Genomic DNA, 25,060 nt, shown 5'->3' with positions numbered 1-25,060 from the left:
ATCAGTGACACTACCCTCACTTGTTCCCACTTCACACCACCCAATTCCTTGTGCTACCACACTGGGCAGTCACCAGTGAATGAGAGCAGGTAACTCATGGGTGAAACACTCAACAGGCTTTGTACCAGATTTCAGAAGAAAGGAAGGCTTTGAGGTTAATGATAGCAGGAAGGTAATCCACTTCTTTAGAAAGAAGTGCTAGTCCAGGGCAGCTAAAGGCATTCATGAGCTCACAGGGTGACTCAGGGTAAAAGGAACCACAAGAGGTCTGTAGCCCAGTCTCCTGCTCCAAGCAGGATCAGGTGCAAGATCCAAGCAGGTTTCTTACAGCTTTCTGTGGGAAAGTGGGGGCTTGGGAATCACCAAGGATGGTGGCTGCAAAACTTCTCTGAGCATCAACCTGCTCCTATAAATGACTGTCCACAGAAAAAGGGTTTCCTTATACACAGCCTGAGCCTCTCTTTTTTCAGTCTATGCCCAGTTTCTCCCAGCCTTGCCCCGTACACAAATGGAAAAGCCTGACTCAAAAAGCTGCCATGTGAGGCAGTCACAGCTGTGGTCTCTGCCTACAGCCCTACTGCTGCTTTTGGACTGTATTGCTGGGGGAGTTGTCACAAACTTGATTTGGGAGGAGAATCTCTGGCATGTTTCCACATTTAAAAATTATAAAATTATAAAAATTATCTATAGTTTACCATATAGCAATGAACGGAAAAACCCATCAACACATTTGCTGATGGCAAAAGTCAGCACCATTCTTTGTGCATAAGATGTACGTATTACTGGAAAGTGGAATTAACCTCACACTTACAACAGGACTGACATTTTTATATAGTGCTGTCTGCCTCAGACATGTACAGATCATATTAATCCACCCACTTCCCTTCCCTGATCTTCTATCAAATGAAGTAAAACACAAAAAATTCTATTAATCTTCTGGGTATTTTAACACTCACATACCATTTTTTCCTTGAAATTGAGAGCAGAGATCATGATTCTTAAAAATATTTTAATTTATTTTTAAAAATAATTAAATAACTGGGAAAAAAAATTAGAGAGAACACCAGATAATGCTACAAGAAAAAGCACACCTTTCCAGACATCTTGTGATTGTTTTTGAGTCTCCTACAAATCCCTAAATGCATTTTCTGTAATATTATGGATTACCATGCAAAATATTTTTGACAATTAGGAAATGTAGGAGTATAATATAAACAATACTCAGAGTATATTTCAGCAACAGTATAAACAAAGACTATTAATTATAGAATTATACAATTAAGCTAGTAAAATCAGAATTTCATTGCCTTAGTGACATTTAAAATCATATTACATGTATTTTAAACACATTTATCTGTATTTTTCTTGCCTAATAGCTCTTCTGAAGTCACTCTCAGACCCCAGAACACTGCTTCTGAACATTAGTGCTTACACTTTGACACATTCCATACCTTGGGTCATTTTGTGGTACTAAGACTGGATCCACACTAGCATAAGAATCTGTTTCCATGAATCAGAGCCTTATACCAAGTCTGTTTCTCCCCTTTTCTCAGTATATGCTTACATGGATTAAAAATTAAATTTAAAAAACCAAAACCAAAACAGCAGCTATGCACCCAGCATTTTCCATTTACTCCGTGTGCCTTTCATGTATTTGCATGAGTCTCAGCAGGTTTCTTAGGAACTTCCACTTCCTCGAGAAAAAAAAAGAGAATGCAGAGAAACTCCACACCCTCCTCCTCTCACTCCAGAGCTGGCACCCACTATTCCTCAAGCTGTTTTTTCAGCTATGTGGCTGACTCTGACAAAGGGGGGGAAATTGGAAGGGAATTTTCTACTCACTGCTTTGACACCTGAATTTCCACCTACCTCCTTCAGTGTAGTGTCCATGAAACTTACTTGTTTTTCATGAGCAAACAAGTGCAGTTCCTGGCCTAGGGTTTGTGCTGAGCATGTGCATGAACCATCTACAGCCCTTCCCTTTTCTTCTTCCAGCCCTCCCTACTGGCAGAGGCACTGTAGTGGAAAGCTCCACTTCGCCTTCCTCATCAGAATCAAATCTGTATAGTCTTCCACATGTTCCTGCCACACCTTTTCCCAACCTCAACATACTTATCATCAGCTACCTTTGAAATACACACCCATTTCCACATATTCTTTCCCAGGAATATGCAAGGCAATGTAAGAGTCCAGATCCGAAATTTTAGGCAGATGGTCCCGTGGTCCTGTTTCTGTCAACTTGAGTTTGACAACAAACTTTGATTGGTTTCAATCTCACCATCACAGTTTAGGCCCACTCAGCTAAGCAAATCACAGCCAAAAATATTCAGACACGGCTGTGGTGCTGTTCACTGCCAGAGACACGTGGTGCCTGACTTGAGGTCAACCATTTTCAGATGTTTCTTCAACTGTTCCTGAAAACTGCTCCTGTGCATGTGGTTTGGGCACCCAAAAGAAGATAAAAATGTTTGAAAATCTTGGGTCACAATGATATGGCAGAAGTACCTCGCTAACAAGATCATCAGATTAAGATGAGTGAGAATTTCAGTGTTTTACAGAAAAGACTTAGGAGCACAAGGGGTTGCTTAAAGTTTAATGACTGTTGAATTTCTGTAAGGTGAAAGGGGAATAAAAAGAGAAAAATGATGATGGGTAACAGTGTAGTGAAGTATACAAGTCTAACACCTTGTTTAGACTTCAGAACTCTTGCAGTAGAGCAATGCTGTTGACAGATATTCATCAACTGCACTTTCATCTGATGTTAGCTGTAGAAATCCTATTCAGAAATAATTAGAATGGCTAAGGAGCCTCTGGTCAGTATTGCCTTTTCATCTGGTGACCTAGGACACAGTACACAGCAAACTGACTGTGGCTGTGACAAACAAAGTCTGTTTAAAGGAAGTTTGCTACACTTTTAAGAGAAAGTTTAAAAGAAACCTCTCTGAAGTGAGGCAAGGTAAAAGGAGAAGCAAGAAAGCAAGGCAGAGAAAACAAGAAATAGCTCCTTCTGAGCAGAGAAAGATGGTCTTTTTCTACACTAGCAGGGTGTTTTAAGAAGGTCTAATTTAGCAGGGTGTTTTAAGAAAGCTAGCTCACTCTCACCTGATGCCTCTGAAAGCTCTTCTCAAAACAGATTGTACTTTATCATAGATTAATTGAATCAATTCACACAACCCCTTGAATCAATTCACAGCCTCTTTTCTCTAATCAACAATATACACTAAATTACAATTTGTCTAGTTTTGACCAGAATTTCTTAAGTTTCTTATGGTTTTAGATACTGTTAAATATTAGGTTTCACTAGCTATTAGGTATCACACACTACACCTTTTAACATCTGTCATGCCCTATTTGCTATCTAGTCACAGCCATAATTTTGTTGTTCTTCAGCAGGCATGAAGCTGTAATTAAAAACTACAGGGCTGTTTAAAGGGCTCAGTAAAATTGTACTCACCAGGGATGTCCTCAGGGTCCAGAGCTGAAATGTAGTTACTAGTCAGAAATTCAGCATACTAATGGGCATAGGACTCCAGCTCTCCATGTCTATGCCACTTCAACTCTGAGCCTTGATTTATTCCCTCCATGGCTCCCAACTCATTCCAAACAAGAAAGCACTGCTTCACATATGCATCAGCCAGGTAATTACACCAACATATCTCCAAATATTGTCACAGTCAGATAAATGATTGATATTTGAATACATAAGCTTAATACAAAATGTCATCAAAATCACAGAAGCTTATTATGTATTGAAGGCTGTATGTGTGTATTACATATATTTGAAAACTGTGATATCTGTGAACATCCTATTTTCTCCACAGAAAGCATGTGAACATCAGTCCATTCTGCCCGCATATGGGATCAGGTGTGTGACTGCATTGCACTTGGGAGGACGAGCATACTCTCTCAATTTTTTTTACTTATAGTGTACAGTTTACTTACAGCACTTACTGAGTATGCCTACCACTTTGCAAACACATGAACTACAAGGCTGCTGCTCCACGAAACTTGTATCTGGACTCATGTACAATACAAAGGCAATAGTTCAAGTGCTTATGAGAGCAAATAATAAGCCAGGTCTTCAGGGCAAAGTTGGTTATTAGAAGGCATAAAGAAAGAGTAAGGCTTCAAGACATTACTTATAGGCTCTGAGCTTCCTTCATAAAATAAGAAAATGAAGACCAAATTTTTAATTAATTTAGATATTTCAAGGATGTCAAAGTTCCTGGGGTTCGTGAAGACCGTATTCACTTGTATATTGTATGTTCTTGTACTCTAATTTCAGGTTTGTTTTACAAAAATAACCTGTCACAAGTAACACTTATTAACCATAATTAGCCACTGCTAACAAACATGTGGCATTGTTATCATGCCCTATCTGGGTTTCCCTTGTATGTTCAGTCCCTTTGCTGTTGCTCTAGATTTTAATAATGACATAAATTTGGTGAGTAGAGTAACTCATAGACTCTTTCTGGGTACTGATACATTTAAAATGGAAAAAAAAAAAAAATCTACTTCTGAAGTGGAAAAACCTCTTCAAAACCTTTCTGATATCTCAAAACTGAAAAGTGCATAAGCCCACAGGTGTTTTCCAGGAGAGATGAGCGTGGCAGGCTGTTTGGTGAAAGATTTCTGGGGACCTGAAGCAATGGCTCTGCTACTGTATCCCTGATCTCCTTCGTTGTCGGGATTTGTTGTAGGACTTTTCAAAATGGGTACATTGAACAGAAACCGAGGGCCTCGCTCGGGGGTGAGGTGCTGACTGCTAGGTCCCGGTGCTGTGCGTGCCTTTTTCTTTCCCTGCGAACTGACTCCTCCGGCCGGGCAGGGAGTGCGGTGGGGCGGGACGGGGACAGGACGGGCTTATCCTGGAACCGTCATCCTGCATGTCTGAGATGACTGAAGTCCTGGAGAGAAACATCCCAGAGCTGTGAAACGAAGCTTCCCGGGGCAGGGTGCCCGCGCAGTCCCTGTCCCACACTCGCCTCGTGGGGGCCCGCAGCCCTGCCGCCTCTCACGGCCCACGGCCGGCCCTGTGCTGCTCTCCTTGCCCGCCGGGGACACCGCGGGGCCCCGCCGGCGGCAGGGAACGCCGGTGCCTGGCCGGGCGCCCGTTTCCCGGGACTACGTTTCCCAGGGATCCGCGGCGCGGCCCCGCCCGCTGTCAGCGAGCGCTGCAGGTTGATCGCCGCGGCTGCAGATGAGCGGAGCCCGCGCGGGCGGGGGGGCGGCCGGGGCAGCGCCGCCGGGGCCGGGTCGGCGGCCGGCGCACTATGCGAGGCCGGGAGGATGGCGGTGGAAGGTAAGAGCTTCGCGTCCCCTGCCCGCCGCCCCCGGGGTCCCTCCCCTGTCTCCTCCCCCGGGCACTCACCTGCGCCGTGGCGGGGCCGACCCGGCCCGGCCCGGCCCGGTCCGGCAGGAGAGCAGCGTCCGCCGGCGGGGCTGCTCTGCCGCCCGCTGTCCCGGCCTCGCCCGCGGGGCATCCCCTCGTCCCCGGCGCACCTCGGCCCGACCGCCCGCAGCGCCGCGGCTGCCCCGGACCAGGTGCCGTGGACCCGGGCCGCGGCTGCCGCCCCCGCCCGCGGCGGGCTAGGCGGCAGGGGCTGCCCGGAGGCTTCGATTGGCAACTTCCCGGCGGGCCCGGAGGTGCCGCCTCTCCCGGCAAGGGCGGCCGACCTGCGCCGCCTCCCTCCGGAGCGGCCCCGGCGCCCGCGCTCAGCCCCGGGCACCTCCCGCACCCCGTCGGCCGTCGGCCTCCCGCGGGCGCCCGGACGCCGCCGCCCCTCGCTGCTGCCCAGATCTCCGAAGTGCCCCGAGACCGCGATGCCCACGGAGCTGCAGGAGCCCCCGGGCGTCCCCCGCATGGGCGCAGAGCTGTGCTCGGCCCCTCCTTCCCTCAGGGGGATGGAGAAGCCGAAGGGCCGAGATGCTCAGCTCCTGGAGAGCTGGGAGATGTGAGGTGTTCATAAGGTGCCCGGCTCCTGGGCACTCCGGTGACTGAGGCGATAGCTACCAAGCCCTGGGCAGGTGGATGCTTTGCTAGGTCTTCCAGTGAATGCTGGGTTCCCTTTAGCCGTCTAACATTGACTGTGTGTTCCCTTTCTATTGGGTCTTCTGGGAAGTTGTAGGGGAGAGGTATATGAGAAAAGGCAAATCTGCTTTCCTGCTGTTTACTCCCAAAATTCACTCGGTTTTCTAGCGCTTTAGACTGAGGCAGTGACAGTCCTGGGGTTTGTGCCTCATCTTGCTTTATTTGGTGCTCTTGGAAAAATTAAAGAATCCTGTGTAAACCAGCCATCTGACCCCTTCTCCTGTACCTAATTTTGTGTATGTCAGTATTTTTGTGTGTTCATCTTGTGCCTACCGTGAGTTTTGTTTCTCAGTTATGCTGAAATCTACAGTTCTATTAGAGACACTTGCTTTATTGCTGAAAATTATGCTGAAGCTGTCTTTTGCTGCATACCCAAGTGAACAGTGCTAATGATAGTCCAGCAAAAACTTAAAAGTTCTGGAGGCAGTGGGGAGCTTAATATCCCTGAAAACCAGCTTCCTATGCAAATTCCGATAAAGGTAAACAAGACCACTATGTGTCAAAAGGTGTCTGTCAACATCTCAAGTTGTTCATCCTAAGTGTAAGCCTCTCCATAAGGCAAGCATTTCTTAGGCACAGGCTGCTTTCCCGAATGGCAGTTTTGAAGACTGGAATGATACAAAGAAGGAAGGTAGTGAATAAAAACATTACTTCTTTGGTGGCAAAGGCATAATGACATGAACTGGGCATGCGTGCCTGGTAGTGGGTAAGTAAGTAAATGAAATGGACTGCCATGCACCAGATGGTTCATATGCCAGCAGCAACCCCTGTTTCAGTGTGCTCACTAATATCATCCTCCTTTATTTACTTGAAGTCCTTCTCAGTCTGTTTGCTACATCTTTTCAGGTCTGTAATAATTCCTGTCATATCTGCAGTGCCCTCCATCTGAGAATCTCTAAAAGCTTTGTAAATATTAATGAAGGAAAGCTCTGCTAAAGCTTTGGGAAGCAGTGCCTTTCCCTTCTCCTGAGATGGAATTTTTTTCTTTAACTCCTTCTATGCATTTCCTTCCCCCAGGATGCATCCTGCTGTGGTGTGTCAGAACAGGCATTCTTGTCTGTATGTTCTACATTCCTCCCATTTTGTTTTTTTTTCCCCTCAACTTTCTTCCTTTTGCATAATTCTGTTGCCCTCACACTAACACAGTACTATAACTCTTTCAGCACAAGTAGCCGTGTGGCCATGACTGCTTTGTGTATCTAGTGCATTCACATTTCAGGCCTTTTATTATCCATCAGTTTCTTTTGGGACTATGTTTCTTTGTGTGACTGTGCTTAAAAGCTTGCTTTTCTCTTAATGCATCTTCGGCCTTATTTGAGCCCTGGGTGTGAGCTGTGTTCTGGTCCTGAACTCTGACTTTTGGCAAGGAACATGTGGCATTATGGCTTCTATTTGGAAGGCTGAGAGGTTACTTGTTCCTCATGACTCCAGTCATCACAGTGTACATACCCTGCTTTAGTCTGAAGTAGAGTTGCCATTGAATCTTCTAAATAGATAGTTTTGTAGAAAAATGTCCTGGAGTCAGGAAAAAGAGTTGGGATTTTTTTTGTTTTCTGTTTGTTTGATTTGTTTGTTTTCTTTGGAAACATGCTTTCATGGTTTGCAGCTTGGGATCTTGAGAGCATAACCTGCTGTACAACAGTTTTGGAAGCTTGGAAATAAGGTTTAAACTGAGGTTGTCTGGCCTTCCGGTCTCTGCAGTAGTCAGCTGAGAGCTTGGCTAGGATGGGCTTCCTAGGCCTTCTTTTATAGAATGATGCAAAGTCTTTGAATGGTTGGGCCAACTGGCTTCTTGTGCAGACTTGCAAGTGTCTGGCTCTGGGATGCAACTGGCAGGGAGTGGAAAGGTGCCTGGGGCACAAGGGAGGCATGGACTCTGCAGCACGGGAGTTCCTGACCAGAGCTGACATCCACTGCCCCACCAGCTCCACCAGGGCTATTGTTCTATGGAAACTGCCTGTTTGTCAGCTTCAGCCATGAACCCGCAGTCTTGATTTTGTTTTTCCTTTCAGAAATGCTCTGTGTGGCTAAGGTGAAAATATTTTGTAGCTTATACTTTTTGGAGAATCTTTGAAAAATCTGTTTATTTTTATCTAAAAAAATCCTGAAATCTTCCTCAAACTGATTATTTTAAAGCTGTCTTAGAATGGTATGCTGGGGTTTAGCTATGGCAACAAATGTCCATTGGTTTACTTAAGGAAAATATCCAAACTTTTTTACTGGGATAGCTGACAGTAAAATATGAAGTGGGAATTTGGAAATACTACAGTTCTTTGCCAATTTTATATAATACATACTTTAGTATCCCAAAAGAGTTTATGTGGACTGGGAGGTCCTTTGGGCTGTATAGTGCCAGTGCTTCCAGATTGATGAAAGGATTGGGGTGTGTGTGTGTGTGTGTATGAGGAAAGTGAGTTTGCACTCCTTAATATGAGCCCATTGAGATGGCAGCACTGCCAAGGTAAGTCTATTTTTAGACTCAACAGTTTTGACAATGTTCCTTTAAGTGTTTTTTCTCCTTCTAGTAAGAATGAAAGAACTAGGTCAGAGCCAGTAGAAAAAGGCTTTTGATCTCTGCAACAGTGTTCTCAATTTTTTTTTCAGTTTGCTCTTGTGCAGCAGAGGTAAAGGGGAAAAGAGAGAAATGATGATTTCTTCTCTCCCCCGCCCCCCCTCAGTGTTTATTGCACAGGAAAGTGAGAGACTGACAGCACCCAGCAGATGATATCTGCATGCAGGTGATCCCATACAGTTCTGTTGGGTCCCCTGCAGCTCTGATCTGTGGTGTTTTTGAGATTCCTTTGCAAAGAAAAGTGCTATTTATATCATGGGGTTCTTTCATGGTAAATGTTTAATGAAGTTTCTTGCTGCGACTTTGGGAAGTGCCACATCTATTTGTTGCAGATCTCCTTCTGGAAGTTTATGTAAACTTCCAGTCTCCTATGGCTCTTCTGTAGTGGGTTTATGTAGTGGGTTTATTGAGACCCTGGATCTTCCTACAGGATAGTATTTTTCACTGAGAAGTGGAGCTTTGCTGACATAAAATGACAATGATTGGCCTTCCAACTTGGTAATCCTTAAGGAGACTAAGACTCAAAGGAGGTTAGGGCATTCTGTGGAGTGCCATCCTGGTTAACTGCTGCAGGACTGAAGTTATTTGCAGCTCGTAACCAAGTTTTACCAGAGTGATCCTGTGAATTTCAGCTGTGTGATGTACCTTGATTGAACGCCTTCAGTGCCTAGCAACTCCATGGATATTGAATGCTGCCATGTGTTTCTTCAGAGACTTGAGATATGGTGAGCTCATAGATGTGCTATGCTAACTCTTCCAAGAATGTCAAAGCAAGTTCAGGATCACCCAGAGGACAGCTTTGAAGCAGCTTTCAGTGTAGGTACATATCATGCTGTTCCAGGGTGTGCCCAAAAGTACAACTCTTCTGACAGGTATTCAGTTATTCAACTTCGTCTTATTTCTACACCCACTTTGAACTCAGACTGGATATGTCTCCATATCTGAGTTTCCAGGGAATGTGATCCAGTGGATGGTGTTTCAGCACGCTTACTTGCCTATGGAGCAAAGAAGTAACAAGCCCTGTGATTCAAAAATAGCACATGCTTCTGTCATGTTTTTGATTTCTTTAGTAATTTCTAACCACTTCTTACCTCGAGGGATTCAGACATGTGGCTTGGAAATAGCTGCCAGTTGGAAGCAGGACTGAGAGGCACATCTCATTTCAACTCTCCAGTCAGTCACATTGGGTCATAGCAAAGGAGATGGATAGGACCAATGCTGGACATATATTGGAGAGTGAGGCATAAGATTTGAACATCAGTCTTTGGTCTTGTGTTCTGTCTGTTACTTTCTGACCATGTATTGCAAAAATGCATCAGCAATTGTGGGATTCCAGACTGGAACATAGATCTTCCCCTATCCACATTCACTTGGCACCCTTCTTGATGGGCTGTAACATCTACTCCCTTATTTCTTGCTCAACGACAACTCAACCTCCTGCCCGCCCCCACACTGTGCATACAGCCTGTGGTTGTGTGTGCTAACCACTGCTTCCATATTTCCAATCTATGTTGCTACATTTGAAAGGGAGGCTGTGAGCTGAAGTTCAGAAGGTGCACTACATTGTGGGAATAGGAGACCCCAAAATGAAGCTGTGGCAACAAAGAATCGCCCTGCAAAGGAGTGTCTTTGGGTGTATTCAGCTTGAGTGGAGGGTGGATATTACGGAAGCTCTGTGATCATTTTACCCTCTCCGCTTTTACAACTGAACCCATATTAGGCAGTAATCAAGGTACCAAGTACAGACTTGGTGTAACACTGTGTTTCCTTTGGACGAAATTTGGTTGTAGGATAAGAGTGTTTCTGGAAACTCAGAGGTACTTTTATGTTAACCAGTTTACATACAGTTCCTTGAGTGTTTGACCTTACCCTTAAAAATACTTGGAAGACTTAGAATCTCAAGGAGGGCACTGATTAATATAAATTTACTGGTTCAGTACAATTGAATCTCATCATAAGTTTGAAACTTCTCAGGTGGTGTAATATATGTGCAAAGAGAAGAAGTGGTGCTTTGAAAGTTTGTGTGCTTTTTCCACCAAGAAGGGAATGCAAGTGAGCAAATGACAAGAGTTCGAATGTATTTCCTAATGTACTACTGGAAAGTATTGACAAAACCTGTAGTGACGCTATAAGAGCTCATGTTTACTCCTTAAATGGAAACTATAAAATAGTTCTTGAGGGGTTTTGGATGGTTTTTTGTCCTTCTGTTATGTCCAAGCATGGCAGGCAACATCCAAGGAGGTTGTGCAGCTTTGTTCCACTTGTTTACAGCTGAATGTATGAGGTCAGGGCAAGCTGCTTAGAGCCAGTCTCTAGTGCTTCCCAGTATTGCTGTGTGGCAAGGACTGTGGCAGGAGAACAGCAGTGACGGGCTCAGAGCAAGGCACTGTAGCTGGATGGTGTCAGAGTTGCAGGCTGGTGCTGGTTGTTGATCTGATAAGCATGGAGAGGTTCCTGTCCAAAACATTTTCTGTGCAGGCTTGCTGGTGGGTGCACAACTGGGTGTCTGTGGAGCGCTCTAACTTCTTGTTTTGCCCGTTGGTGTTCAGAAGTAATACAGCTAGTTTGCAGAGGTAGTAGCGCTGTTAAAGGGCTACTTTCCAGTTCACTGAGTATTGGGTCTGTGGGTCTGTTAGGATACTGTGCGTGGTTTTGGAGCCAATTTTCTCTGTTGTCCCGGCTGAGACAATTTTACCCTCTTGTGCCCTGTTTTGTCTGTTGATTGTATCTCCTTTTGTCCAGGCTGTGTGATCTCTAATGCAATGTCCCTTTCTGTGAACAAGAGATACTCCGAGTTTAAGCAATCTTCTTGTGGGTTATGCCTCATGAAAGCTGTTACCTTTAGATGGAAACAGGTATTTACACTTGCAGATTGACAATTGAACAACTCAGCCCTCAATTAACTCCTCAAAACATGCAGAGAATGTAGAGGGAGTAGTTCTGGAAGGTGCCAAAGGCAAAGGTGGAGAAAAGGTCTAAAAAATGGAGTAGTTTTAAAGTCTTCTGAAACTGTCTGGTTGGTTCTGGTCAAAATAGCAATTAAGATTTCAAGAATTATGAGGAGAGCTCAGAACAGGGCAAGGGAGATCTTTGCTTATGTATCATTGCATATTGCTCTTGTATTGTGAGTGCTCCCTGCAGCTTTTGCTTGCCACACCCTAAAAGAAGGAGAGGACTGGAAAGAATACAGGAAAGAACAGTCAGCTGGTCAGAGATATTGTGTGTTCTCTGAAGACAGGTTACAGATATTATCATTCTTTAACTTGGAAGAAAGATGGGCAGGTTACAAAGATTCTTGTTCTTTAGCTCGGAAGAGAGATGACCATGGAGAGAATCCTTAGGCCTTGATGAATGGTGTGGAGAAGGTGGAAATAGGAACTAGGTCACAAGGCAGAACAATGAAACTGTAGGGCTTTGTGCTTTAAATTTGAAAAGGAAATAGTTTTTCATATAACACAGGAGTTCCCCAGGTGCACTTTTAACCTTGGGGGTCACTCCTAATGTGCCACGGGTGGATCAATTAATGTACACCCTGCTCTCACGCTGTTTTCTTAAGCAGTGGCATAAAGGGCTGGACTTGTAGTCTGACCCAGCTTGATGGCTTTTATGATAAAGTCTAGCTCATCTGCTGTGTGTCCAGAACAATTCCATTCACCACACGAATCTGATTTGCATCGAGTAGCTGAGAGGGAAATTTGGTCAGGAAAACCCAGAAACAGAGAGGAGATGGGGAATTAGGCTCTGAGCTGTAAAAATATTAACAGTCAGGGTCGTGATGCATAAGATGTAGCTTCCTTTTTCCTAGTGTATGAGAACTGGTAATCCTCTGTAAGAGGAACTGTGTGCTATGTCTGGTCAGTGGGATTTGGAGGAGGGGCCCCACATTAGGCTGCAGCTGTAGAAATGCCATTCTGGAAAATACTGATTCTCTGCAGCAGGTAGGGTTGGAAACACCTGTACTAACCTCTAAAAATGAGTTGAAGTATGGTCTGAGAGCGATGTTCAGGAAAATCTGAAGCAGATTAGATCTATAGATGTCAGTCTTAGTGGCTTCTGCACTGAGTAGGTTTTATGTTTCCTCACCTTTGTGTAGGGTACTCCTTCTCTCTCCAGAAGTGTCCTGTTGCAAAAGGGCTACAGAAAATGAGGCAGTTGCTGTGAATAGCTGCATGTTCTCTGTGCAGCATGAGCTAAACTTGGCATTAAAGAGCAGTTTGATTACTTGAAACAGTAAGAATTCACCCTAGTTTGTGCTCCTCCTGGATAAAGCAAGGAGGTATGCAGGGGTCTGAACTTGGGCTGAAATGAACACTGCATTCCATTACAGGATCTAATATGCTTGCAAACAGTATGTGATTGACAAAAAATAAGGGTGTGAGGAAGACAGTGTGGATTTTAGCTGGTCTTTAGTGCAGCCCTATCCATCTCTATATAATGTCCTAGCTCCTGTTCTTCATCTGAACATTCAGGTTATTATTTCCCTCCATTCCCCCACTCATTTGCTCTCCTCTTCCCTGTCTTTGTGGCTCTTTTTTTTTTTTTTTTTTTTTTAAATTTTCTTCCCCCAGAGGGGATTTTGACTGAGTTGATTTGCTTCTCTGCAAATAACCAAGTAAAAGCAAGAAAGAGACTTTTAATAATGCTGTTTCATAAACATAAAGAAAGGGAATTGTAATGTGCATCAATAGAAGCTTTCAAATTGTCCTCTATGTGCTCTCAGCTGATGGTTTGTTGCTACACAAATCATCTGGGGTACTAGAGCGAGTAGGTTACAGTGGTATGAACAAGGAGTAGGAGGTGAAGAATTTTACTGGGGGAAGGAAAAGGAGGCATTTCCAGACTCTTTGGTTAAGTTTACAAGGGAAGGGGTAGCCTTGAGCAGTGATAAAGTAGGTAGATTTTAGGCAGTTGAGAGAAAGCCAGGACTGAAAACAGAAGTCAACTGCCAGATTTCAAACTAGTTATGCTAGTGAGAATGAATAAAGATATTTTCTTTTGCATTTTGATGACTGTGCATCATTCATGGGACAAGAAATAAAGCCCAAATCCACAGCTGAATTGCAGCCGTTTCTGTGCCACATGTTCAGCAGACACCAGCTTTCATGAATAGGGCAAAGGCAGAGATCTGTCATGCATGTGTGGGACAGTGCACCTCTGATGCCATAATAAAGACTTAACCTGTTTGTGTCTGAGCTGTTCTTTGTGTGCTGGATAGGCATATTAGCGTTTCGGAAAGGTTTTTGATGTAATGTTGGCTGATTATAGAATTGAATAGTAGTACTGTTAGGACTTCAGAAGAGGCATTCTCAGCAATATAACTTGTGGTGGAGTATGACTATCCAACTGTCCAAGATCAGTGGAACTAATGAAGACTCATTGCATACCCAGGTGTGTTATTACTCTTTTTTATCTCTCGATTTTCTCTGTGAAATCCTTAGGGCAACAGTGGTACCTAGTTTGTAGTTTCTCTAAGTTGATTGGTGACCGACAGTTGGAATATATGGTGAATACCTTTCCTTGTGAGAGAGAATTATTTTTGGTCTCTGCCTCTCTGTCTACCAATTGATTTTCTTTGTTTTTTGTACATGTAATTCTTATATCTTGCAGCACCCTCTTTGCGTGCAACTTTGTGCGACTCCCCATCTTGAAATCCAGAGTTCCTCACTGTTGTAGAGATCTCTGTAGATGCTTGCACAAGCCTTCATATTGACTTAATAGTTTGCAAAACAAATGACCAACTATTTTGTACTTTATTCCATTGCTTAAATTGTTTTCTCGTGTGCAGGTGATGCATGTTTCTTACTGACCTTTATTACTTTGTTCACTAAAATCCATTTTACCCTAAGTTAATTGCATAGCTCAGTTGTCAGTATTCTCCTGTTCATCTATACCTGTACAGGATTTGTGGTAACCTGGCCTTATTTATTCACTGAATAGGTTCATTTTTCAATGAGCCTCTGTTGCTAGCGTGAATTCAAGAGCTGCTTGTACCAAACGTACTTTTATTAAAACGGAATGAGAAAATGCTCCAGAACTAATTTGGCTGTCCAATCACTGCATCTGCTTTTTATAATGAGATCTCTTGTTGCTGTTACAAAGGCTGAAGTTGCATTGCTGAGACACCAAGGTCTAGCTAGCATAGTGATGGCATGCAGTCTATCTCCTGAAGAGCAGGTGTAAAAGAAACTGTTTACAGCATTAGCTACAGTCTGTGAGATAAGAGATGGTAAGTGGATATTGCCATACATAAAATACATCGTTTCCAGTAGGAAACTGTAAAAAATGCGTAAGGAAATTTTTTAGCTGAAGAAACTTAATGATATCTTGGTGGGATGAGGATCTTAGAAGGAAAACTCTACCCATACAAGAAGAAATTTTCTTATTCTGGGCTTAGTGTTTCTGTTCTGTAAAGAACTAAAGGGTCTCTTCTCTCTACACTCAAGATTTGTTTGGTCTTCAGCCAAATTATGAGTTTAGTTTGATTCCAGATATGAAAGTGCTAAGTTACTCCCTCTGATTACTTGATATATTTCTGTTGCTGTACAAGACTTTATACTTTCTTACAGCTAAAGTTTGTTAGAGAGATGTATGTGAAGTGTAGTAGCTTGTCTCAGAAAACATACATTTTCTGTGTTCTTCTTTGGCTTTAGTTGTGGGTATTTTTTCATTGTTTCTGGAGAAGAGCGCATGGTGTAAAGTAGTAATTGGCTTGATACCATGGGATGACTACCCCATTGTCTAGCTAGAGATATTCAAGGATAGTTGTCTCAGGGATGCTATTACCTTGAATTTTCTTGCTAATAATAATTCTAAAGAGGTGAAAAAGGCAAAAGCCCTACAAGTCACAGTTACAAATTAAAATGGATGCTCCTCCTCTGGACGTTTGATCCCCTTTTGCCCCTATCAACTTCCTACACCTGTGTCTCCTTTGCTCTGCCCTTCCTGCCCTCTTGACCTGATTCGATGTCCACTTCCTTGCTGCTCAGCTGTCACTTACTTTGCCCTTCAAAGATACTGCCCACCTGTTGGGCATGTCCCACTGCTTTAATGTCTTGTAAGAAGTTGGGTTTTTGTTTAATTGATTAATGATTAGTAGTCATTATAACAAGAGTCTAGAAAGACAAGCTCACTAGAGGGACCTGCAGGTACAGGTGTGTATCTGTCTGCCAAGCCTTGCTGCCTGTGTTTGTCTGAGCTTTGTACTCTAAGCTACAGGTACAGCTCATCCGTAGCAGCAGTTTCCAGTACACTCACAGCTCAATACTGATCTGCCTTTTGGCACAGCATGTTTGGAATTGCTTAGTGCTGCTTTTTGATGCTGACCAACAGAAGCAGATAGCTAGACACCAATATTACTTCAGTTAAGTACTTTAGCATTTCAGCCTTATAGGTTTGTGATAAATTTATGTGATTTGTCCTGAAGTAGGAAAGGTCCTGACTGATTTTCTGGGCTTTCTTGCTCTGTGTGAGTGCTGCTGATTCGGTGGCCATTAGATAGACAGGTTTGAAAAAGAGAGCGGGCAAAATCTTGAATTTACTTGCTCAGCAGGTTGCCAGCAGTATTTACTCGGTTCAGACATAAGCAGTAGATTGTATTCAGGTGAAACTTTGACTGTATTTTCAGCTGGTTCCAAGTGTTGCTTTAGGGGAATTGTGCAAATTTACATTAGGTAGAGAGAGGACTGTATGGAGAAGTGGTTCTGGTAGGCAAAAGCCAGACAGTTTCTCAAAACTAGAAGCTGATTGATGAGGCAGATGGACCATCCATAGGAATTACAGAAACTCATTACTGTGGAAGAAATTTCTGCCAGACAAAGTAGTTAAAATGGTCATAAATTTTATAGTACAAATTAAAGCTATCTTTATTTGCTGTTTTTAATCTTGTTTTTCACTATTGTAGAAGTGGTACTAACTGCTCAGGTCAGATATCTTTGAAACAATCCCATGTTTTCTAGGGATATGCAAAGCTACTAATGAAGTATAAGCTTCTTGAAATACAAAAAGGGCTTTGCAGTGCAGATCCATCTTTTGCTCATTTGGTCAGTGTAAGGAGGCATCTCAATCTGAAAGACTTCAGTGTTTTCAGAGTGAATGTCTCATCTCTGATCAAGGTAAAGCAGGTTGTGAGTAAAGGCAAGCAAAAAGCCTCAAGGATTCTGTCTGGCTACTCTGGATTGAAATGCAGGAGCTGGAAGTGTATAAAACTCTCATTGAAAATGCTCACTGCAAAATTTGATGTGGTTGGATATTTGATTTGCTTTTGACAAAGAAATGGGCAGAGATGGAAGGAACAACTCCAGTGAGAGCTGCTGTCCAAAGGTCTTTGTCCCTAGAAATACTTGATAAATTTTTTTGACTACTGAAATGGCTGAAAAGATATTTGGACCCCTTTTGTAAGGTCCCTGCTATGTCCAGCCTGAGTTTGTTAATGTTCAAACTATATGGATGAACTTTTGTGTGTCCTTTTCAACACTGTGGCATTTTATGGTGGGAGTAGCAGGTGGATTGCATGGACTTAACCTCTTAGCATTGTGCAGGTAAGCCTGTGGAATGAATACATAAAATGGAGCTTGCAAGGTTGCCAGTATTTGACACATGAAAGTTTTGTAAGGATTATTAGAGGTTGGGTGGGTATCTCCTGTGCCTGCTTTTTGTCTCTGAATAGCAAAAGCTAGCATATGACTATGATGCACACAGAACAGGGCACATGAGTAAGAAGATGCTATTTTTACTCGATCACTTTCTAGAATAGAACAATTGTTATTGCATGTAACTCAAGTACTTGCCAAATACGCTTTAATGTAGCTTTAATTGATCTGCCTAAAGTTTTAAGCAGCCAGCAGTATTCCCACTGAAACACGTAGTTATGAAATGTTTGACACAGTAGGCACTGAGTGCACAGAGGTAGCGATTGATCATAGATTTATCTGCTAAGCCTTGAGCCTACAGATGGAGAGACAAAGACTTTCCATCTGCCCATGCAAAACTTTGGATATATCAAGGCTGTGTTTTGAAGAGTGCCTTCAGGCTTTTTTCCAGACAGTATTCACAGAGTACCCTCTAGGAAAAGACAAGACTTGCCCCAGATGCCAGTAACTTATGATGGCTCTTGGTGACTTCTGTGTACCATCAAGCATGCTCAGACAAGCTGTCTCTTGGCTGCTTGCCATCTGGGAGGAAGGCATGCATGGGAGGAAGGTAGCCAAGGGGAGCAGAGCATTCTTGGTGCCCTGTGAGCTCTTCACCTCTTTTTTGAAACTGCATGTGCACTGAGAAAAATCCGTGTGGGCATAGAACTGGCTCACATGTATGGGCCAACTTCTGCAGGGCAACAAATTATCATGCTCTGTATACGTGAAAAGGACTTGAGTTTGTGTTTCACCATATATAAAAAGTACACAGTATAGTGCATCCTAGTTTTTTAGGACAGATAGGGGGTCATTTTTCCATTTTGGATGCTCCGCTTACTATTTTTCTCATAAAGCTTTTCACTCTCATAACTTGGCAGAGTTTTTCAGAGTTTTCTCAGCAGACTTTTTAGGTTCTGGAAAAGTGGATATTTTTCATTAGATTCAGCTCTGCCACTAGATTAGGAATACAAGAGCACTTAAGTGCCTTTGTTTTAAATAATAGTTTATTTCATAAATGTAATCTGTGGATCTATGTTATTGTGTCAGCCAGCACCATTCATTATGTGCTTGTTGCTGTGCAGTCAGAGTCTACAGAGCATCCACCCTCCTTCCTCAAAAGGAAACAAGTTCCCACCACTGTAAGCTTTCAATACAAGTTGAACAACAATTGTTGGGGGAGCATGAAGAGAGATTAATCAACTGAGGTTGGTTTTTCAGGAGGGAAAGGAAACTGTAAGTGATCTGAATCTGGATCAAGGGTTGTATTACTGAGATGTGGATGATGTAAGAATATTGAGATTGTATGGAAGAATATTGGAAGAGTTTCTGTTTCAGAATTGGATGATCCTGCTAATAGTGGTATTAGGCTGATACTGTGAGCTGATTTGGAGGGTGTTTGTTGACTTGAACTGTTAAAATTTGGGACTGATGACTGGTGGACGCAGTTTGGTAGAATGAAGAGGTGCTGAGGCAGTAGGGATATTGTCAAAGGAGTAGTGTGGGAAAATGGTCTGAATGCACTGAGCAGATGAGCTAGTGTTAACCAGTACTAGGGTAAGGAGGAGTAATGGTCTGAACAACATTTTAGCCAGAAACTACTTTGTCTAATTTAAGAATGTGTCAGCAAAGAGTGTCAGAGTGTTTGGGATGTGATGAAGTTAGTGATTTGTGATTATTTGATAAGAGCTGTTTAGACTCAGTTCTATGGGATGTTTGCCTTGGTTGCTATCAGCCCACCAAGCTCCATTAGGTTTGATAGTTGATCCTGGGTTTAGAGCTGACCTTATCTAGCTAAAATTATATAATATGTCGATTTAAGAAGATAATCAATTATTGACCAAACATTGACCTCTTTCACTGCCTTTAACAAATCTTGAAAGGGAACCATCTTGAAAGGGAACCATTTTGGTTTGTATTGACATTTCAAAGGAGGCAAGAGCTCCACCACTATTCTGCCACAAAGATAGATCTGTGTATTCTGTGTGGTAACAGGAAATAACAGACCCATGCAAGGAAATACTCCTTGTTCCTATTCTCTGTGTAGCTGAGGGTTGGAGGTAGCACTAGAAGAAAATAATAGAGCTGGCTACCTAAAGATGTGTCATGAGAAAGAAAGATAAGCTTTGCCAAGTGACTAAAATACTTATTCTCCTTAGGAGATTAATACCCCTAGAAAATAAAAAAGTTCTCTCTACCCACTTCACCCCCTTTCCCCTTCAATATTAGCAACTATGGAAAAGTTCCCTAAGACAGCCTGTGTTTCTTTTAACCACTCACCAGTTTTCAACTAAAAGGCAATGGGTATCTGTGTAATTGCTAGCAACCTGTTCCATTTTTTCTCTTTTGTATCCTGAAGGAGCCCAGTAAAAGGCATTGCTGGAAAAGCACTAGCATTCATTACTCTTGAATGCATGATGGGCTAAGAGTCAAGCAGCATCTTGCCAAGTGACTTACTTCATTTTTAAGCTATCCAAGTGCTTATAGATTTATAAAACCATTGAAGTTGGAAAAGAACTTTAAAATCAAGTCCTACCCTTAACCCAGCACTGACAAGTCCACCACTAAACCATGTTCTCAAGTGCCATGTCTACAGTCTACATGTATTTTTAAATACTTTCAGGGATATACTTTTAAACACTTTCAGGGATAGTGACTCCCCTACTTCCCTGGGCAGCCTGTTATAATGCCTGACAACCCTTTCTATGAAGAAATTTTTCCTAATATCCAATCTAAACTTCCCCTAGCACAACTTGAGGACTTTATCTCTTGGACTTTACCTACTTCAGGACAACCTCTTGTTACCTGGGGAAAGAGACCAAGCCCCACCTGGCTCCAGCCTCCTTTCAGAGAGTTGTAGAGAGTGATAAGGTCTTCCCTGAGCCTCCTTTTCTCCAGGCTAAACATCCCCAGCTCCCTCTGCTGCTCCTCACCTGAGTTGTGCTCCAGACCCTTTCCCAGCTCTGTTGCCCTTCTCTGGATGTGCTCCAGCCCCTCAATGTCCTTCTTGTAGTGAGGGGCCCAGAACTGGACACAGGATTTGAGGTGTGGCCTCACCAGTGCTGAGTACAGGGGGACAATCCCTGCCCTGGTCCTGCTGGCCACACTGTTTCTGATTCAGGCCAGGATGCCATTGGCCTTCTTGGCCACCTGGGCACAGCTGGCTCATGTTCAGTCACTGTTGACCAGCACCCCCAGGTCCTTTTCCAAGGGCAGCTTTCCAGCCACTGTTCCCCAGCCTGTAGGACTGCATGGGGTTGTTGTGACCCAAGTGCAGGACCCAGCACTTGGCCTTGTTGAACTTCACACCACTGGCCTTCGGCCATGACTCCAGACTATCAAGATTCCTCTGTAGAGCCCTCCTACCTTCCAGCAGATCAACACTCACAACCAATTTGGTCATCTTCAGTCTTTCTGAGGGTACTCTTGATCCCCTCATCCAGACTTGATAGATATTGATATGACTTGATACATATTAAATGGAACTGTCCCCGGGGAGCACCACTTGTGACCAGTCAGCAGCTTGATATAACTCCATTCACCACCACTCTCTGGGCCTGGCCACTCAGCCAGGTTTTTACCCAGTACATCAATCCAAGCCATGAAAAGCCATTTCTCTAGGAGAAATGGAGAACAGTGGGAGACAGTATCGAAGGCTTTACTAAAGTCCAGGTAGACAACATCCACAGCCTTTTCCCTCATCCACCAAGTGTGTCATGTGATTATACATAGGAGATAAGGTTAGTCATCATTCTGCCATGTTATCAAAACCTGTATCATTTGCTCCCTCTAATGCATGGTAAATTTGTGCCATAACCCAGAAGGGTCTCCTTGTTTATCCCATGCCACCCTTCTCTCTAATCTCTACTGTTTGGGGGCACTGGGAAGGGAGAAGTTGCAATTCACAGGTAACTTACTGTTGGCAGTGTCTTTCCAGGCAGTTTTAAGTCCCACTGTGCTATGTAATTTCTCTTTGGTGAGCACTGGAACTGGGCTGACAGCTGAAAACTGCCTGTTTCTGAATGTTGCTGTAGTGTGTTAGGGTTTTAAAAGTGTCTCTAGGAGTCTTTCTATGCAGCTAGGCAAGATCCTTGCAGAAGACAGTGGGTGGTATTTTCATGGATCACATTCAGTACCAAATGTCTTTTCATGCTGATCAGCCCTTGCTGGAGCAGGATGTGCTGGGATTACTTTTACAGGTTGATTAAGATACATTTACATTTTTTGTATGGGGGGAATTAATTAGGTTACTAACAGAACAGTTTTTATTCTCACTGTGTTGTGAAAATAGTCAGTCTTGGTGGATCACATCTCTCTTTCTGTGGTCTGGAGGACAAGCAAAGAAGTTGTTTCTTTTGGGTAGGTAAATATGATCTAGAGGAGCTAGAAAATAGTAGGTGGATATAATCTAGGAGAGAGGGTTCTTTTGGTGTCTTGAGGCACACTGATGTAAATAAATATAAACCATGGAATCAAATTTCTTTCTAAGTTCCCATAGGAGAACTTAGCTTGCAGATGTAGGTATTGTAGTGGTTGCAGATATCACTTATCTTTTAGAAATATTTGGATGTTTTTAAAGATCCCAAGGGAAAATGGTCAACATTTTGGTCTCTGCTTTAATTCTGTACCAAGGAATTGCTGTAACTTAGGCTCAAAGTTTTTAATTAAGACTCTAGGATTTAAGCTGAGTAGATTTTCAAAACAGGCTATGGTTAAAGACCCCTTTGCTTTCACTGGCAGCTTGGGCTAGTTTTTCCTGAGAGGCTTTCAAGGGCTGATCTGTAGCTGGTAGAAACTGGTAGTTCTGATTCCTTCCCCAGCTCCCCACCCTTTGCTTCTAAGCCAAGCAAGAGTAAAAGGGAAGCTTTTATTTTGGCTGTACATTGTAGTTTAGGTTTCTATTTAGATCTGTCAAACATTGCACCACAGTATCTGAGCAAAGCTCTTTTGTACACAGGGGAAGTTGGGACCATTAATTACAAGCAGCACTAAAAGTAGCCCAGTTATGTAGGAACATAAAGGCAAAAGTCAAGTCATATAAAGAGGAAGTTGCCCCAGGATCCACACATTTTTAAAATCACTACTATCTGTGTGAGTGCTGAAACTGAAAATTTGGGCAGAAAACAAGCTACTGCCATAGTTCTAAACGGGCATTTCTGTTGTATGGTTTGCATTTGTTTTATTTTTTTCTCTGGATGCTTTCCTTATTCTGCTGTCATTAGTCCCTACCTCATTATATACTCCTAGAGAGTACATCTCTCTTGCTTGTTAGGAAGGTGTAGATGGTAACTTGCAGTGGTACAAAGGACTGAAGGAGAGATAATCAGCTGGATAAGTCATTACTCTGTGCAGAGACTAACTTGTGGATTTTTTTTGTGCAATGCTTACTTATCCCACATTCTTTAAGACCTAGAATGTTGTAGGAATTGCAAATGTAATAGAAAACCTTCAACCTGTTTGCCTAGAAAGGAAAAAAAGGTATGGTTGGATGATGAACATTTAATAAAAGTTTCAAGTTGAGAGTCTTGGATGCTCCCTCCAGTGAATCCTGCAGAGCACAGTTCCATATGGTAGCCTGCACTAAATAAATTTATACAGTGCTGCATTCCTCTCGTTTTGTTTCTCAAATATCTCACCCTTTATCCACATCAAGGTGCAGATGGTTCATTTGCTTTGGTCTGACATAGCTCTGGTTACCACATGGCACTTCTCAGTAGTTCGTGCTAAACATTTGAACCATTGGGTTCTTTCCTAAAGCAGTGTTTCTCATATTTTTTTCCCAGCTATCCATTGCAATCTGAATCCAAATGGTATTGATCACCCTGTCCCCACAGAAGGTATTAATCTGCAGCTTGAAGGCGAAGGAGTTGATTCACCCACGGTTAAGAGCGCTGGTGCTCCAAAAGGGCCTGAGTCAAAAGACACACCCAAGAGACAAGTGGAGCCAGAAATATCTAAGGTAAGTGGGATTACCTTCTTATTTATTTTGGTGAGTCTTTAAGAATTCAGGCTTTTGGAAATCCTGGCTTCTGCTTAAAAAGCATTTATCATCCTGTAAAAGACAAATAAAGGTGTAAAAGTAACAGTTGGAGGAAGTGGATGTTACAGAAGCAGGTACTGCTGTGCAGTTGTACCATACACACATCTTGGATATTGCACTATTCTATTTTTCTCTAAATGAAGATAATTAAAATAATGGGATCTCTCTTTTTCAGGCACTGTGGAGATTCTTTTTCCAAATGACTTGAGTAACAAATAGAATGGGCATAGATATGTTTTTCTTGAGATTTTTTTTTGTTTGCTTATTTATTTTTTCTTGAGGCAGGTAAAGGAGGAGAAAAGTTCTATGGATATATGAATATGTGGATTTTTATATGGGTGATTGATTTTAATAATCTGTTAACTCATTTTAGGTAAAATACCAGGCCAGTTCTTCCATGTCCAATATGACAGCGAGGTAACACAGTTCAGAGATGAGTTCCTGAGAACAAATGTGTCTGTTCTTACTCATAAGCTTCTACTTCTTGTATGAGTGCAGCAGACATGACTACCAAGTGCGAGTGAATGTGTGTACTCCAGATATTTTGGTGTAGGACAGTAATTTGTTATATTTCATACATTTTTAACTGGAATCACAGAATATTCTGATTTGGAAGGGACCTCACAATGATCATCAAATCCAACTCCTAAGTGAATGGCCCGTATGGAGATTGAACCCACAAACTTGGCATCACTAGCACTGGGCTCTAAACAAGGAAGGTGGTCTCAGGGTCAAAAGAGAGATAAGAGAATGTTATAAAATAATTTGGAAACATTCTTTAAAAGCCTTATCTGTCTTTTTGATTCTTAAAGGCCTAAAACCAGGAGTTTGGGGGTAATTTCTGCAGAGTGGAAAATTGAGTTGTTACTGAATCTGACACTTTGAGAGTTATTAGAGCAAATAAAATGAGGTTTTTTCACAGGTTCAAAAAGGCAATAGAAATTATTTCAATGACTGAACAAATAGGAGTAATTCCTGCTGCCAACATTACAATAAACCTAAAAAATAATACCCATATGGTTGTGATGTGATTTCACTTCTAGAATAAAATAATATTAAATGTTTTGAGCAGTTGCCTTGGCAATAAAGGCTTGGTATGAATTCTCCATTTTGATTTTTATCTAAAATATCTAATTTTAAATTAATGCGATTTGACTAATTTCATTTTGTCTTAATGCATCAAACTAGATCCTGCATTACAGGCTTGGAACAATTAAAAAACCCCTGCTACTTGCAATCTATTTGGTGGCCAGTTGTCAAGCACCTTGCTGATTTGTCATGAACTCTTGGAGAGCATGTTTGTGGTTACTGCTTTGAAATATCCATTTGGTAGCAAGACCTCCAGATTTTGGATGGGTTTTGGGACAAAGCTCAGTTAATAAGGCTTTATTAGCTTTTCACAAAGGCAGGCTAACCCTGCTCGTGTTTCAACATCAGCAGATGAAAATCTGCTCCTTATTGAAGGCTGAGGAGGTGTGTTAAATCTGGAGATCTTACAAGCTTGGGAGAGAAGAAGCTAAATGGTGCAATAGGGCTCCCAGTTGAAAATGGGTTCATGTGTAGTTGACATGGAATTCAGTCATATCAAACTTGTCTTTGCTTGCAAAAGACTTATCCTTATGAAAAATCAGAGTGAAATACATCTATGATTTAATGTAAGGGAGCCTATTTTCACTGTCTGAGCTGTGATTGTTGGACTGATGGATATAAAACAGGCTGGTGTTGCTGGA

At 42.5% G+C, this 25,060-nt stretch overlaps 1 protein-coding gene and 1 long non-coding RNA gene across 2 annotated transcripts in view; one reads left to right on the top strand and one right to left on the bottom strand.

Annotated features, from left to right (window-relative positions):
- Window positions 1-995: 995 nt before the first annotated feature.
- LOC148225565 (uncharacterized) lies at window positions 996-5,439 on the bottom strand. Its single transcript, XR_015808381.1, has 2 exons — window positions 5,372-5,439; window positions 996-4,907 (listed from the first exon to the last, which is right to left on the bottom strand). It is a non-coding gene; the product is annotated as an uncharacterized LOC148225565 (long non-coding RNA).
- SAMD12 (sterile alpha motif domain containing 12) overlaps window positions 5,209-25,060 on the top strand; it is a 173,498-nt gene continuing 153,646 nt past the window's right edge. Inside the window, exons 1-2 of the mRNA XM_014870101.2 lie at window positions 5,209-5,302; window positions 23,074-23,249. Of these exons, the coding sequence (XP_014725587.1) occupies window positions 5,290-5,302; window positions 23,074-23,249 (189 nt within the window). The 5' untranslated portion in view covers window positions 5,209-5,289. The remainder of the gene's footprint in view (window positions 5,303-23,073; window positions 23,250-25,060) is intronic.

Source organism: Sturnus vulgaris, chromosome 1, assembly GCF_052056855.1.
Source record: "Sturnus vulgaris isolate bStuVul1 chromosome 1, bStuVul1.hap1, whole genome shotgun sequence".
NCBI classification, from domain to species: Eukaryota; Metazoa; Chordata; class Aves; order Passeriformes; family Sturnidae; genus Sturnus; species Sturnus vulgaris.
Note: the sequence above shows the minus strand (reverse complement) of the source record. Positions and strands in the feature narration are given on the sequence as shown.